General features: G+C 41.6%; 1 protein-coding gene across 4 annotated transcripts; it reads right to left on the minus strand.

Moving 5' to 3' along the window:
* Positions 1 to 3: 3 nt before the first annotated feature.
* Positions 4 to 13,047, minus strand: MNS1 (meiosis specific nuclear structural 1). 4 transcript variants are annotated; one of them, XM_082061526.1, is made up of 12 exons: positions 12,959 to 13,047; positions 11,130 to 11,191; positions 9,862 to 9,949; positions 8,495 to 8,617; positions 8,164 to 8,291; positions 7,185 to 7,287; positions 6,093 to 6,322; positions 5,174 to 5,390; positions 4,988 to 5,095; positions 3,998 to 4,255; positions 2,939 to 3,064; positions 4 to 1,337 (listed from the first exon to the last, which is right to left on the minus strand). In XM_082061526.1, exons 5-12 carry the CDS (start codon positions 8,187 to 8,189, stop codon positions 1,266 to 1,268), a joined length of 1,140 nt encoding a protein of 379 aa, XP_081917652.1. In that variant the 5' UTR covers positions 8,190 to 8,291; positions 8,495 to 8,617; positions 9,862 to 9,949; positions 11,130 to 11,191; positions 12,959 to 13,047; the 3' UTR covers positions 4 to 1,265. The 4 variants fall into 4 exon arrangements, with proteins under 4 accessions (XP_081917652.1, XP_081917653.1, XP_081917654.1 ...); XM_082061527.1 differs by lacking the exon at positions 11,130 to 11,191 and having other exon boundaries at positions 12,959 to 12,974; XM_082061528.1 differs by lacking the exon at positions 12,959 to 13,047 and having other exon boundaries at positions 8,164 to 8,287; positions 11,130 to 11,227.
* Between the last annotated feature and the right edge of the window lie 165 nt (positions 13,048 to 13,212).

Here is a 13,212-nt window from a genome sequence, read left to right on the forward strand (position 1 = left end):
TTCCAACAAGTGAACTGTGTTACCGCTTGGCTCTGTTTTAGCATTTAAAACTATACGTTATCTAATGTAATATTCAGTCCAAAGAAATTGGGGTTTAGTCTCAGAAGATTCCTTGTTGCAACAGAAATAAATTAACCACTGATGCAGTTGAGAAGAAAATGCGGTATCTTTTTTAAACCACATGGTTGGAAAACCGACCTTGTCTGTTCTCAGTAAGAGATCTCCCGTCAGAGCCAGTTGGTCTAGCGTCTAATATAGGGACCAACAGTTCTTTCATAGAGATGACCATGACTTGTTTCAGCTGTTACCTCTTACACCCTTGGGGACAAACACATACATGAGACTTGCCCCTCACTATCCAGACAGACTCCATGATCTGATATAGTTGTATTCTTTAAAACTGGTACTTTAGTCAAGGTGAAAATATTAAATCTTTCCTCGGCCATCAGCTGCTACTTTGGGAGTAGCCACTCTGGAGTGATGGCTCCGCAAGCATTACATCCTTAAAGATTGCATTTTCTCAGCATTATAATTGAGAAGTTTGCGTGTGGATGAGCTGAGCACATCACATGTACATTAATGAACGGGAGGAATAAAAGCCTGTGCTGCTTGCCTGAACCTCTGTCAAACTTCAGTGTTCAATGGATTCCTCCCTCAGAGTAACCGAATAGGAACACAGCACATAAATAGTAAGTTTATGCACTGGAAGGTGTAAACAGTGATTCTGACCTCAAAATGGGAAAATGTCTCTGCTTAAATCCTTCTGGCCAAGTCACATGAACTAACAGTGAAACAGGTAACGCAGACCTGCCCCTTTGAGATGAGACCAACTACCTTTAGATTAGTATTTTGATTGTGTAACGCCAATGCAGATCAATCTTTAAAATTAAACCAGAAAGACTGCATTAAGAGAATCTTGCAGTCCGCACTGAAATACACATGTGAATTTACAGGAGCTTAGTTTTCTGCAGAGTTGCTGGAGAAAGCATTTCTGATGTTGCTACGTCACTAACCGAGAATAACAGCGAAATCCATAGCAGTTTATTGTTTATAGCAGTTTATTGTTGCAAGTGCAACATGTATGTTACATAAAACAGGCTGCCCATCAGTTTAGAACTCAGTCTTAAAATGGAGACCTTTTATGACAGGAAAAAGCAGTTCCTCACTGGTAACAGCAAATGGAGCTTTTCATTGGAAATCAGATGACACCTAGTGGCAAAGCAGGAGCTGAAATGGGAAAGTTTGAGCTCTCTCCTGCAAATTCATTACCTCTTCTGGTAAGCCAATTTGAATTCCTCTCCAAGCATGTTAATGTCTTCTTCATCTTTGATTATTCCCTGCAACAAGGGGAAGGAAACACGTGTCAGAAGGTAAAACAAAGTAGAGAGATCATTATGGATCTCAGAAATGTTCTGTGGAAGAGAATATAGTTTCTTGTGTCCATGGCACTGGTGTTACCTTTAAAACAAATGGCTCTGAAAACGGTCACAAAAGGTCAGCGGATGAGTTTCTAATTGGAGCTGCCTCTTGTTCTGTATGCAAATGACGCTGAGAACCCCGTGAAGATTCTAACGTGAGCGCTATACAAAAGACAACACTTACCTGCATTCTCTTTCTAATCAAAGTGATTCTGGTCAGCACAGCACAGACGCAGGTTTAATAAAATCAAGCAACTGCATTGAGAAGATGCAGTGGCCGGGGTGGGGCTCTGTCTCTACCTCCAGGTCTTTTGAAATGAGCCCATACAAATAAATTATTCTGGAAATCAAGTGATACCGAACAACTTTGTAAACAACTATGTTTTGGGGAAGTAGAGGAACCCAGAAATCTAAATCTCTAACTAAATCTAAATTAATTTTAGGGCTGAAAGTGTGTATGACCCACAGAACATATCTTGCAGCATTTAGAAAAAAAATACAAATTACATTTACATTAGAGATTTCAGAATTAGGTGTCACTTTTCTATTGAGCCATTTTGAGTGAAGTAACATGAGGTATGACCACACGATTGAGACACAGAGTTGAAGGAGTGAAAAAAACAAACTAGAACATCAATATGATGGAACAGGTATGAGCCTTGGAGACACTGAAATAGCTAAGACTTCCTAGAACAGTAAATTCAAACCAAAAAACCATCAAAATATTGCCAATTTGAGTTATCCTTTAATTAAGTCACTCCAAATTTTACAAACCCATGCAGCAAATTAGTATATTATTTGAATAAAAATTATACTCTGCTATATTTACAATGTTTTCCAGTATTGCAGAAAATAATTTTGTTAAGAGTTGGATAATTCCCTCCCTATTGTAAATGCGCTTTTACATCCCTAGAGCAGCTCTCTGTTCATTTCCATACCATGAGGTGATCTTTCTGATTATGAAGTACAATACAAAATAAATTGTAGTTTATTGCTATTACAATAATTGTTCCCATCTTTTTAACTTTTAAAAACACGAGGATGAACAGAGAGAGCTTTGAAATGCTTCTGTAAGCACTGCAACAGAGAGCGTCCATGGTAACAGCAGATGTGGAAAACAGCCAACACTGTCAGAAACTGGTCCCAAAAGCCCACCTGAGACATCTGGTGGAAACAGGGCTCAAGAGATGGTGGAGCCCTTCCTAGCCAGAAAAGCCCTGCTGTGGAACTGGTATTCCATGTGCCAAAAACTGGATGTGCACAGCGCTGGGGAAGTTCAGCATTGCATTGCCGGAGAGCCCAAAGTCCCTCATACAGAACAAATGTGTTTGTAAATTGCTTCCCAACTCAGAAAGAAAAAAAAAGGAAGAAGAAAAAGGTGAGCCCAGGAGGGCAGACGCAGTAAGGACACCCACTGACCCCAGGAACTTATACAGTTCTGCAGCTTCACCTTCAGCTACCCAAGAGCACACTGATTTATAGGGTAAACATTTAAAGCATCTAAAACACAATTAACTTACTCGAGGAAGATAACCCAATAATTTAGACGCATGCTCTTTCAGGAGTTTCTGTCTCTCTTCCTCAACAACTGCACGGATGCTTGCTTGTCTTCTCTCCTCTAACTGTCTTTCTTCAAGTTCACGCTCCTACAATAAACAAGCAAGTTTTCGTAACTGTTCAGGTTCAGCTCTGTTAACATTCGTTTCCACCAATATCCCCCACAGTATAAAGAGAAAAGTTTTTTTAACGGAGTTCGATTCTGAACTTCCACTTACTAACTCCTGGTCGCAAGAAGTTAATTTGAGAGAGATGGAAAAGTGTATGTAAAAGCCCACAGAGCACTGTTTAAACAATACGTGTTTGGTAACTAGAAAAAAAGTCTCAAACCAAAGAGAAAATGGAATGGCAAGACATGGGGCTGCTCTGCTATGTGTGTTTAGTCTCGCACTAGGAGCCCTTTTAAAGATGTTACAGTTAAGTGAAGTTCTGGTTCCTTCCTGGCTCTCAGATAAGAGTGTCTGTTCCTGCCCCACTATGTAAGCCAGTGAAAGAGAAACAGGTGTGCACTGACGTGCTGATGGCCAGAAATGGCAATGCATGTTATGTGTGATTTATACCCTATAAACAGGTCCAAAAGCTGCAGTGTAGCAACCCATGACTTGTTTTCAGTTTATGGCTTTTCTTCCTCACGTGATAATTGAGACACTCAATCTGAATCAAGGCTAGGACTTTCCCTTCTCACACATCATCAACGTCAGTGCTGCTGATCATCAGGGACACTGAACTGGACGACAGTTGTGTTGCTGATTCCATGAAGAGGTCCTTGCAGAGCACGCTGAGTACACCAGGGTCTAGGGACGCTGCTGACCTGAACCTCTTAAGCTACAAAGAAGTTACTTCTAAAAAGACTTTTTCTTGTCCTCAAACCAAAGCAAGGGCCTGCTTCCCCCTGCACATTTCTCTGCAGCTCCCCTGTCACCTTTTCCCTGGTAACAACAGCCTTGTCACTTAGGAGAGCAGCTGTATTCTCCTGTTGAAATGCTTTGGCTCAAACCAAAAGCAAAAGTGAAAACTCTTACTTTATCTGCAATAAACTGTTTGCGACGGTCTTCAAGCAGTTTTTCCACAGCCCTTCTGTGTTCAAGCTGTTTCATCCTTCGTTTCTGAGCATTCATCTGTTCAATGCGATCATCCTCTGCAAACTTGGCCAACATCTGTTTTCTGAAAGTGTCTTCCTCCTCTTGCATAGCTTGTTGCGCAATCTTCTTGAAAGCGAGCTGCTCTTCAAATGCTTGCCGTAAGTCCAGGCGTTGCTTTATTCTCTTTTCAATTTCTGCCTATAAAAGAAAGTCAATAAAATGCTGTACTACTGAACATACTATGGAAAATTTTGACCAATTATCAGCCAACCTAAGTGATTTATCTTGGAATAAAATTACTGCAACGGTTACCTTCTAGCATAAAAATCTGGAGCAAACGCTCCATGTCTGACAGTAGTCTCCTGTATTAACCAGTTTGGCAGATCTCTTAAGATTCTCAAAATTAAAACCAAAACAAAGGGAGATTATTTTATTCCACTATCATAAAGTGAATCAACATGACAGTCATCCTGGAAAACTCTCTCAAAATAACAGTATTACGTATCTCAGCCTTTGTTACATTTTGTTTGTCACCCATAGCAAGGTAAGACAGAGTGTGGGTAGGCACATAGGAGGGAGCAAATGTACATGCAAGAAGCAAGCAGTGAATTAATGTTTAAATTAGATTAGCTTACCCATAGCTACAAGTGCTCCATAAATGATATGTTTTTCTGCATATACAGTACTTCTATTTTATGCAAGTTTCATCCAGACCAGCTCCACTGACCTGAATGTTCTGCAGGAATTACAACAGTTACAATACTGCACTTGCATCCTCCTTTACCAGTTTCTGCACAGGTACACGTAACATACATATGACACATGAAAGAACTGGTATCTGCCAAGTACCAAAATACCCACAGATGTATCTACAAAAGAAATATTTCCCCCAATACACAGGTGCTGCTTCAACCACTTGCCACCACTTACCATCTCCTTCTTCCTTTCGGCCTCTGCTTGTTCTTCCAGATACAGCTCCTGTCGTATTTGTTCCATATCTTCTCGCTTCTGTTGTTCTCTTTCCAGATTTTGGGCAATCTATTACAAGGAGGAAGGATTTCTAAATGACAGACAAAAACAAACAGTATTTCTTTCTACAGTTTCAGTTTTTGATACCATGCTTTGAAGTCTTTGTTTCTTCTCCTCAGCATCTCGAACTTTAGCCATCCGATCTTCTTCTCTTTGTCGCTGAATGCTGGCAAACTCCATAATTTTCCTGTTTTCTTCTTCCATCTCTTCCTGTTTCTTTCTCCTCCAGATAGCTTGCTCTTTTTTAAATTCTTCAATATATGTCTGAGTTGCTTTCATTTTGTCTAACTTCAGCTGTTTTTCCCTGTAGAAGATGAAGAAAAGTGTTTAAAAAGTTATTTAACATACTGCAGAATAACATTAAACAGACCATTAACAATATATCCCAGAGACTAAGATTTAAATGACTCTCCTTATCCATTCAGCTAAAAACCAGATGCCTAGGTTGAGAATACTTAATATTGAATTGCCCCACAAGGGAACCTCAGGTCAAACACCTTTCTTCAGGAGGACATGTAAGTACTCACTACTCCTCCATTTCCTATGGGCTCCAAAACAGAAAGGAGAAAGCAGCTCAATAGCACAGAATCTCCTAAGCTTTATTTAAACTAAACTCCTCCCCCAACACCCCCAGCCTATCGCCGTCCGTAAGACGGGCAGACACCACGTGTCTCCTGGAGAGCCAGGATGGGGTGCTCAGCAGAAACCTGCGCAATGCAGCTGGTTCCAGTGGGATGGGCCCAGCCGCAGCGCTCCTTCAAATAAGCTGGATTTTCTATTTGGGGAACAAGGACGTGAGACTGATCGGAATGACAAGAGCATTCTGATGTTTAAGCAGCATAATCCACACAAGTCAATCTCCTGTTAGTAAAACATGACCAAGGAAAACTAAAGTGGGCCTTAGTCTATGAAATAAACATGTACGAATTAATTTTCTATACAGTGCTTTTCTATATCAGTTGCTTTGTTTTAAATTAATAAATATTAAAAACTCAAAGTAACTAACATTTCGTCTTCCTCATAGATCTTTCTTACAATTTCATCAATCATGAGTTTCTCTTTTAGGAACTCCTCATAAGCATCCTGCTTCTTCCTCTCTCGTTCCTCAAGCTGCTTCTCCAGCTCTTGCTGGTACATTATTTTCTCCTTGTTTCGCTTCAGTTCTGCAGAACTTTCTTCTTTTATTACCCTTTCATGCTCTTCCTTCATCTTTTGGGCTATTTCAGCTTCACGTTTCTATAGAGGGAAAAAAAGTGATGCAAGATGCTTTTTTACTCCCACTAATGCAACTTACAGCGAAAAATTACACAGGATCAAAAGGAATCATACTGCACTTCAAAAACGGAATGTTTTCCACCTCAGTCTCCAAGTGTAAGTGCCTTAACACACGTCATGGTTCATCCAGTAAACGGGACCCTCAGAGAGAACCCTCAATATCTGAACAACTTGAGGAGAACTAACAGCACTTGTAGGAAGTTACATATTAAAGGAAGACACAGTAGAGCATTCAGCATGAGCGAAACCAGCTCGTGTCACCTTAACGACTGGAATGTGGTTTAACTACATAGAACATCCTCAATAAATGTGGTATCTTTACAGCAATTTGTGTAAACTGAATTTTGTATACAACATTAACATAATCAGAATCATCTGCCTGTTCACCAATATTATTCCATACATAAGTAAAAGTTCACAATTCTTTCTGAACTTATTAAGATATATGTTTAATAATAGTAATAACATTTTCAACAGTCTGCTTCTGAGGTAAAGATTCACCACAATAAACACTTATGGACGAAGTGTTTCATAGTTTTAACATGGAGAAATATTACAAACCAGTAAAATAAAAACTATATCCTCTCATACAGTTTAATTCACTACAACTTCGATTGCAACAGCAAAGTAAGCCTTTTTCTTATGGGTACTTATTGCAGGCTGATCAGTCTTTGATAACACACAACATATTTTCAATAAACACTGAATGCCTAAACTAACAACATTGCAGAAAAAAGGCCAGTTTCAAAGCAAAAATTTTCAGCACAATCCATACAAAGAGTTCCAGCACACAGGTGCTGGGAGACGCTATGAAGCCAGTTACCATTTTCTCATACTGTATTGCTTCTTTTTCAGCTATCTGTGCAGCTCGCTCTTTATTCATATAAGCAGATTTTAGCTTTTTTTCTAACTCGCGAAGTTCAAGACTGGGAAAAAAGAAAAAAACAAGGAAATTTATACTATTACAAGGAGGTCAGTGCCTAAAGGAAAAACTGAATTTTCCATCACTATTTAAACAGAATTTTAAAAAGATATTTTTAAAGGGAAAAGCCTGATTTTAGATTAAAAATAACTGCTCTAGTAAAACAGCAGAAAAAGAAAAACCTGTCTCAAACCAAGAGCTATCCATATCTGTACATATGCTATCAATAGTTTTGTACCTTTACCTCTAACTATATAGATATATAAATTTGTACACTTAAAAAATGACACTTTTGTTGTTCAGAGATTTTTTTTCTCTTACTGACAAAATTTGCTTTGCTTAGAAGTAATTTTTTGTCATATCTAGGCCTTAAGTTTCCTTTCCAGGGCAGATTCATTTCCACTTCTGCTACAACTGTCACAAAGTCTGTCCCGTCTCCACTGAACCTCCAGCACCTCACCCCTTCCTCCCTCCCCTCTGCCCTGCATTCACCCCACGCTCTTTCTGACACCATTTACTGAATCTGCAGCAACCCCCGGTGCCACAGCCTCCTCTCTTAGACTCTCCTCAATCTACCTTTTCCTCTGTTTTTTTCCAGTTATGATCTTCTCTGTTGCCCAATTTCAAAAAGTTAAAGCCTATTCTAAAAAACCATGATATGTCTCTGATTTTGGCATGCTTAAATTTCCTCTCCGTTGCTTGAAAACACCTTACGCTATAGTCTCAGGGCATCTAAGGTTCAGACGAAAATGTGACTGAGAAAAATAGAGTAGGAGGGTATGCAACTGACCGAATGCTTCTATAAATATGGTTTTCAGGGCTAACACTGATTTAAAATAACAGGTAGTTAAATGAAGTAGTGAGATTTTTGAAGCGTTACCTGTTCTCTCTTACTTGTTGCCTCATCTTCTCATCTTTAAGTTTCTCGTGTTTCAGCCTGGCCAGCTCGGCTGCCAGCTTCTCTTCCCGCTCCAGCTGCAGCTCACGCTGTTTTTTGTTCTCTTCTGCCTGATGGGAACAAGCCATTGCCGAGGCAGCTCTCCCGCCCCGCTGGGAAGCAGCCGGGCTGCAAGGCCCGCGGTCAGTGAGTGGCTTCCCAAGGAGCAGGTTTTGGAAGGGGTGACCCCGGCAGCACGGCGGGGTCGCCGCCTCCCCCGCCCGCCATCAGGCCCCCGGGGCTGTGTCCGCGCACGCCCGCAGTTCAGCAGGACCTGCAGCAGGGCCTCCTCCAGCCGCCGCTCCTGCTCCGCCGCGGCCCAGAGCCTGGCTGCCCGCCGCCGCCCGCCTCGCTCCTCCGCGGCCGCCCCCAGCCCCTCGTTCCGCTGCACGGACACCTGCGGGCGACAAGAGAGGGGCAGTGCGGCGGGCAGGGCCGAGGGCAGGGCCCGGGGCAGCGGCGGCCCCGCTCCCCGCTCACCATCTCGTCCGCCCGCCCCGCAGCCGCCGCGCTGTCATGGCAACGCGCGGGGCAGCCGGGCGGAAGGGAACTGGTTTCGTTTCCGGGAGAAATCCGCCGCGATGATTGGCCGGAGGGGCCACCCGAGCCTCACACGTGACTGGGATGGGCGAGGCCCAGCCTGTCACAGCCCCAGAGCGGTGGCCGCTCCGCCTCGCAAACTAAACTAAACAAAAACAATCGATTTCAAGAGCATTTCTTGAATGATTACTTCAAGTTAACGCAGTTATCTACAGGCACAAAGCCTAGGTGGCAGCATTTAATTAAGAACTTACCTCCTTCATACTTAATATGACAGTCAGGGAGTCAACAGGCAGAACGTTCACCATGAACATCACTAAAATCTGTAATTCTACGTAATTCCACAGCCCACCCGCCCCCTTCCACACCCTTCTTTTCCTTTCTACATACTTATGTGAAACTAAAGACATTTCAGCTTATTGAAAGCAGTATGTAAAATTCATTCACGTCACATGCTTTATAAAATCATTAAAATGAATAAAGCTCAAGAGAAGAACACCTCAGAATTCGGTAAGAATAAGTCTGCATGTTTCTATTGATTCTCTGCTAGATAGGCCTGTATCTATATATTTATGCCATGGGTACACTCATAATTTTAAATCTGTCAAATCCTTCACAAAATATCCCAAACTAGCGGATTTGCTCCTCAAGCTTTGATTTGTCTCTGTCCTTTTCATGAGAAACGTGTTTTCCCACAATGTTTGGGGGGGAAAAGAAGTAAACTGTAGCACACAATGTCTTCAACTGAGTTGATAAAAGCAGAGATGAAACAGAGAAGATCATGACATTTCCCTACTTCTTCATTCCAAGTGGAGTTAGCAGTACACCTCTCTTTAAAATAACGACCAGTTTCTTCAACAGTAGGCAAGGAAACAAGTAAATGTCAAAAAAATCTGTCCCCCGGTGATTCCAAGGTCTTGACTTCGAAGGAAGCCTTTAACTGTCAGTGCCCAAGATTTGGAGGTGCTGGGGCATGGGGGGATAAAGGTTCAAATGATACTTCTGCTGTCCCTTCTCCTCAGTAAATGACTATTTGCCTCACTAGAAATGAACGTAAGTTTCTTTCTTAGCAAACAAAACAACAAAATCAGGTTCCCTCACCTCACTTCTGGAAATAACAGCAAATAACCTTCAGATGTAGAATTCCATCTTTGCTCACGTGATGTCCTTAACTTGGAGCAGCAGCACTCTAAAATGAGAACATAGGAATACCTTGATTCAGTCTCCAGGACAGCAAGGTATTCACACAGAAAAGTGGGAGTAAAAATGCTCGAAGAAACACACACATATCAGAGACCAACAAGTCAGTTGACAAAGTTATTTTTCAAATTAAGAGGTGGCTTGTGTTTGCAGGTGAACAGTGTTTGCGAGCAGTGTATCTTTCACAGAAGGGACAACACAGCACGAATATCCAGTAAGATCCCAAAGGGAATATATTTTGAGGTTTCCAGTCCTCTGTGCCTCATTGTTCTTTTATGTTCCATATATTTCAGATTTGCTGCAATGTGTTTAAAATGCAAAGAAGAAAAAAATGCAGCCAGATAATGCTTTTATCGGTGATAACTTAGGGCAGTTTGTGCTCAAAAGTTCTTACTTTCAATGCCATGTTAGTTTTCCTCAACGTAAATTAAGCCAGAGGGACCAGTTCAGTAAGCATGCCGTGTGTGCCGATCTCCAAAGGAAGGTAAGTAACCTTTCAGCATGTTCAGTCACCCCACGAGAGAACAGGGAGGAGAAAACACTCCAGAAACTCCACAGAAACACCCATTATACCCTCGCCCTGCTCCTTTCATCAAACTGAATACTTAAAGGATGGAAAACAACCATTTCCCCTAGTTTAAATACAACTGCTGGTCTCATACCTTCTTCAGAGCTCCCCCAATGAATGCAAGCTCCTGTCCTAAAGCTTGGTCATCTTAACTCTTTTTTTCCCCCTTAGGTCCAGCCAGAACTTCCCCTTTTTCAGTGTGTGACCACTGGCCTCTCAGACGCCCACTGAGCTTCTCGGCAGAGCCTGGTTCAGTCTTCTTGGTGCACTCCCCACACAACCAGGGGCTGTGGCGCTGTCCCCCAGGGGCACCACCTGCACCTCCCTGCTCGGATCACCCGCAAACTGGCTGGGGATGCAGCGCACGGGTCACACACCTGCACGTGGACAAGCGTTTCTGTCCTGCGCCTTCCTGGCACATCCCGCTCTCCTCACCAAGGTCACCTTCGCTGGACCACCCACCTCCACTTGCAGGGGAAGCATCTGCTTTTGCTGCTCCTGCCAGCTGTGCGGTCACAGCAACTCACTGCTCCATGGAGGAGCCTCCCTCATACATTCTTATTTGGGAGGAAATCAAGCTGTGTGTTGAAAACAGACCTACCTTTTCCTCATGTCAAAAAGCAGATCTCCTTGATGGCACCAGCTAATGCCTCAGTTAAAGACCTAAGAATTTAACAGGTATGGAACAGAGTTCAGTCCAGGCATTACTCAGTCCAGAGTTACTCAGCTCTTCTGAAGGAACAGAATAAAAACGTACTGTTTTTGCCACCAACTGACTCCTTAAAAGTCAAGTGTGTTTCTTTCCATAATATAATTTATGAGGTTTTAGAATAACAGATAAAGAAACATCTACTATAGTTTGGAAAGGAACAAGTCCCAGCTGCATAGTTGCTATCAAACTCTTGCTTCATACAGCATTTCTTCTTGCAGCAGCCTGGTTACAGTGACCCGCTTCTCACTGCTTCTCCTAACAGCATTAAACGCTCCCAGGGCCTGAAAAGTTCTGGGTAACCAGCAGCACGTGGTACAAAGGCAGAGTTAAACTCAGCAGTTCTTTCTCAGGGTTAACAACGGCATATTAATAAATGATTCAGTTCTCTGTCTCAATACCATTACCTAGTGATCAACTCATGACAGCAGAAATGAAGACTGCTGAGGACTGGAAATTTTGCTAATGATAAAAATTATCAAACGGAGCACTAAAGGAAAAAAGAAAGTTCCCTTTATTTTAGCAGCTTAAATTGAAGGTGATGCAGGAGCACATAGCAGAAAAGGTCATTAAATGAAAATGGTGAAGCCATTTTACAGGTTTACCTCTTTTCTAGGGCGTTTTACCAGATGATCATAACATGAGACAGTGACAAATGCGCTCCAGCTGAGATAAGATATGTGGGTCATGCTGACTTGGCAACATTATAAACCGCTATTGGGGATAACAGCTTCTCTGTGAGGTAATTTACCTTCTTTGGATGAAAAGATAAATGTGAATTAACAGGGAAGAGTCTGAAACATCTGAGCTGTGCTATTGATCTACTAAAGACCTAGATAAGTCACAGAGAAACTAATGCTTGCTTTGCTTGAGATTAGTGATGGATGGGGGAGAGCAGATTGAGGAGCTAAGGGGCTATCACTGTCAAGAAAATCTTAGCACTATTTTCATTTTTATTTTAAATTACCCTGCAGTAGTAGGGGAAATATGTCTCATGGCAGCAATAGGCAGAACTGATATTTTACTTATGACATTATGGACTGTAAACAAAAATATTACTAGGAACAAAAATACTTTGTGCTTCAAATGTGTTCAACAAAAGTGCACCTGTTCCTGATGAGAAAAATATGGTTTTAATAAATATTTAAGCTGTAGTATTGAGTTTTCTAAGAATAAGGAGAATAAATAGAGTGTCTCAGGCCAGAAGGGATGTTTGTGGAACAGACTCTGCTCTGTCTGACCGCTCAAGAGTAAAAGCTGTGAGTTGTGTGTCTAAAGACTGATGGGACTAGAACTATTAGAATTCATTTACATCCATACCATCACATAGAATGCATTTCTTGGTAAACTCAGAGTTCTTAACATTCCTCATTAATATTTATTACTGATTTATTCAAGTTTATAAAGCACCCACCTACTCTTCTGAGGAGACACACTGTTTTTAACAACTGAATACATAAATTCCAAAGACCACAGATGAATTATACTCCACAATGACATTACACTCTAATGTTTCTTACAGCGGGTATTTTTGCTGGTTGAACACTAAATAATTGTTATTCTGGTTAAAAGGGCAAGATAACACCAAAACAAACTCCTTAGATAGTTTGTAGAGAAGATCTTTAAAAATAAAAATTGTAGTGTAGCACAACTAGATGAGGTTCTGCTTCCATGCAGGCTTATGTGTTTACGAAATAATTTTTCATCCCACAATTTCTTACCTCCACACAATCCTTGTCATTTCTTTGTTCCCACATTAGCAATGCCAGAAAACAAGCGCTTCTTGAAACGTGCAGCCCAAACCCATTTGATGCTGTAAAACAAAAGTAGGGAATTAGGACACTATTTCATAACTCATTTTCAAGTGGCTCTCCAGCCAGCATTCAGCCTTTCACAAGTTGTCCAGGCTCAGGATGGGAAGAGTACCTTGGGCTCTCACTGTTTCTTTCACGTTTTCTTTGGGTGCTTGTTTCTC

The sequence above is a fragment of the Streptopelia decaocto genome (genome assembly GCF_964273445.1).
Source record: "Streptopelia decaocto genome assembly, chromosome: 9".
NCBI classification, from domain to species: Eukaryota; Metazoa; Chordata; class Aves; order Columbiformes; family Columbidae; genus Streptopelia; species Streptopelia decaocto.